This window comes from Alosa pseudoharengus, unplaced genomic scaffold, assembly GCF_046254945.1.
Source record: "Alosa pseudoharengus isolate Yale_2024_CS ecotype anadromous, Long Island Sound unplaced genomic scaffold, YU_APseudo_1.1 YU_APseudo_1.1_scf_22, whole genome shotgun sequence".
NCBI lineage: Eukaryota > Metazoa > Chordata > Actinopteri > Clupeiformes > Clupeidae > Alosa > Alosa pseudoharengus.
This window is the reverse complement of record NW_027468680.1, coordinates 10,229,174-10,232,752: the sequence shown is the minus strand read 5'-3', so window position 1 is coordinate 10,232,752 and position 3,579 is coordinate 10,229,174. Positions and strand designations below refer to the sequence as shown.

Here is a 3,579-nt window from a genome sequence, read left to right as displayed (position 1 = left end):
CTTTCGAACTACTGGGCAGGAACACTTCAAAAGAGAGAGTTTATTGATTTGGCCTTTGTTAAATATGTATCAGACTTGTGCGGTACCACAAAGCACACTTTGCCATTCTTGCATTGTTTTTTCATTACAACGCAGGTGGCCCTAGAGGCTAGAGTGGATTCGAAGCCTTGAGAGATGTGCCACATTTCAACACATCTGGCTGGAAAGCTTCAAAGCTTTATGAACCTTCATCTCGCCACCACTACATCCCTAGAAGTAGCAGTTTTTTAACTTTACATTTTAGCGAATATTCACGTTGGAACTAGCGGAAGTATTACAAATTTTAAAAAGTAAAAAACGGGTCTTGTCAAAAGGGCACTTGGACATCAAAGGGGCAAAAGGGCAGGTGCTAGATCCCCTGTAGCCCCCCTTCTCTGCACGTGCCTGTTTTTAACTTTAGTCCAAACCTAATAGGCGTTTGGTTTAAAGCTGAGCTGAGTCTCTTAGGCCTATCTGAAACACTGTATCCGTCAAAGAGCCCAGAGCCCATTCAACCCCTAACTAAGCCCAAATATTTATGAGAAATGTTGATATTAAAATAGACAAAAAAGAGAAAAAGTCCGCTTCAACCAGGGTTTTCTGCTCCCACTGATTACCCGAAACGTCACTGAAAAATAAAAACAAGTGTGAGCAGAAAACCCTGGTTGAAGCGGACTTTTTCTCTTTTTTTGTCTGGTCGTTTGTTTGTCCTGCTCCCAGGTCAGACATTTGGATGTGCGGACTTTAAAACGTACTCTTTGATATTAAAATAGAAACGTCTGTTTCTCTGTGACTTTTCTTCTCCACCCTCCGTGGCCTCTCTGACCTGCTCTCAGACGCGTGCGGACTGCGGTGTGTTTGTGCCGTGACGCGGCGGGCAGTGCGTGCGTGGAGTGTGTGTTGGGCGAGGAGGCGGTGGCGTTGGGCGAGGCCGAGTTTGGCGTCCTGCGTCTCAGCGCCGGGGAGCCGTTCCCTGTGGAACGGACTGTTCTGTGGCTGGGGGTGCAGAACCTGGCCTTCAGTCTGACCTGTGACGTGCACGAGAACCTGCTGCTAGCTGAGGGAACCTTGCGGAACCTCGCTCGGCACTGCATGGAGGAGTTACGGCTTCTGGGACCGGGCAGTGAGGTAAGACATCATCCTCTTCATCACCACCATCATCTTCATCCCCACCATCTAAACCAGGGGTGTCAAACTCATATTAGGTGATGGGCCGGATTTGTTGGAATGAGACCTTGTGGGGGCCCGTCATTGTCATTATCATTTTTCTGCATGGGTATCAGTACAAATAATGTACTGCTGTCATATACTGCTATTTCTCTCTGAAATGCCCTACTTCCATGTTAGTGTTTCTGCTTCTTCCTTCCTGATGGTGGTTTGTAGTGCTAGGTTTAATCAATTTATCATATCATAGAGATATTGCTCATTGTTGAAGACAACTGGATGTGAATATCTTTTTTTCAAATTTTCCCTTCCTAGGCTACCTAAAACATCTAGGGGGCCATATGAAACCTGCTGGCGGGCCTGATCTGGCCCCCGGGCCTTATGTTTGACACCCCTGATCTAAACCTTTGAAGTTCGCCTATACAAAAAGGACCCAATGCTGCCATCTTTGCCCATATAAGGCAGCTTTGGGTCTTTTTTGTACGGGAACTTAGAAGGTCTGTTGTCTTCATCACCCTCACTATCATCGTCACTGCCACCACCACTTTCCTCATTAGAACCATTGTTCTTGTTGTCATATTTGTTATCAGGTCATTGAAACCTCCATTACCTTTATGATATTGTAATTAACATAATTAACACATGGATTTACCAGTATACTTCATTAAGTTGTCAGCGCTCTCAGCATTATCAACACGAGTGGACCATTTTAGCTACAGTCTTCTCACAGTCTATCTTACTACACCACCTCTCTCAGATCCTGTTGAAAAGTGACCGCATCGACGCCCTGCTTCACCGCTACCTTCCTCATGGGCAGCTCCTCTTCCTCAACCACCGGTTCACTCACCTTCTGGACAAAGAGCTGAGCGCCTACGGCAGCAAATGAGCCCAGTGATCACCTCCACCCGACTGCTCCATGTGACACTGAACTCCAGGGCCCACTCTGACCTGAGCCGTGCCGACAGCAACAGAGGCAGGCTGAATCTCGCTGGTGGTTTCTTGGTATTTTATGCCCCCAACGTCTTCAAGGCAGCGCTGCCTGGAAGGCACTAGGGTTAGGCATGGGTTAGGGTTGGGGTTAGGTTTAGGATTAGGTGCCTTTAAGTCAGCGGTGGCAGCGCTGCCTGGAAGACGACGTTGGGGGCATAAAACACCATCGAGCCTCAGTGGTGGTCTTCATGGTGATTGTGAAGTTAATGTCAGAATGGGTGGGTCAGGGAGGTGGGGGGGGCTGAGGACTATGGGCAGTACCTCTGGCAAAGCCTTGGACAGTGGGATGCTGAGGACGGACACATAATGTACATCCTGAGTTGTCCACAAGGGGGTGCTGGTTTCACAATTTTTGTTAACTTCAAATTTAGAAATAGGAGAGGTGTTCATGTGTGTTTGACTCCATGTGTGTGTGTGTAGGCTGAACATTGTGTTATACTTAGGGTGCAGTGGGATGCATCATCTGCTGTTTAGGTATGGATAGCTGAATGAGAACAGTAGAAGGTGTCTGTTGCAGGCTTTATTGAGCTCTGGTCAATCAGTCTTTCTAAGCACATTTGTTTGTGTGTGTGTGTGTGCGCAGGTGCGCGCGTGTGCATACGTGTGTCTGTATGTATATGTTTGCGTGTTTGTAATACATGGATACATCCGTGTGTGTCTGTTTTGCCTTTTTGCAGAGCTCCCCTAGTCCAGTAGATGGCAGTAGTGATCCACTCAGTCACTCTCACCATTACCCAGGCATTATGTTAATGAATGCCAATCTGAGCGGCCCAGCCTGCCAGGGTTACTGCAGTTAGATTGGGCAAAATTGGACCCCATTACTGCCTGCTATTGCTCAGGAGGCACTGCAGACTCGGGTGTGGCACGGTTGACTGGATCATGTGTGGACGTGTTCATGTGTCTGGACCTTTGGGTCTGGACTCTATGCGGAGTGGACACTCTGTTCACTCACTCTGCCCTCTTTCTTTCACTCTACATAGAAACCCTGACTCGTTCTTTCACCCTCTTTGGGTTTCTCTCTCCCTCTCTTTTCCATGTCCCTCATCCGTCATGAAAGCCTAGTTTGCAGCAGTGATGTGTGCAGAGATCTGCTGTCCCTCATCAGTACTAATAGTGTGTATGAGTGTGTACTTGCACACTGCTGTATTGTTGACTACTCGCTACTTATACTTACTTAAGAGTGTATAGTCTTATTCTGACTGCTTCCTATCCTAGCACTCACACACAGGCATTCACTCTTTTATAAAGCGTCGTACATATATGGGCTTGCACATCCCCACACATGCTCACTTTCCTTATTTAACACTTAATCGCACCGGAAGAGCAATTGACTGTACATGCGTCAGTTAACATAATCATAGAGGCTTTCGCAGACACACACACACACACACACACACACACACACAC

At 47.3% G+C, this 3,579-nt stretch overlaps 1 protein-coding gene across 1 annotated transcript in view; it reads left to right on the top strand.

Moving 5' to 3' along the window:
• ap5s1 (adaptor related protein complex 5 subunit sigma 1) overlaps window positions 1–2,823 on the top strand; it is a 3,984-nt gene extending 1,161 nt beyond the window's left edge. The window contains exons 3-4 of the mRNA XM_076300461.1: window positions 855–1,146; window positions 1,940–2,823. Coding sequence (XP_076156576.1) covers window positions 855–1,146; window positions 1,940–2,068 — 421 coding nt within the window. The 3' untranslated portion in view covers window positions 2,069–2,823. The remainder of the gene's footprint in view (window positions 1–854; window positions 1,147–1,939) is intronic.
• Window positions 2,824–3,579: the final 756 nt, after the last annotated feature.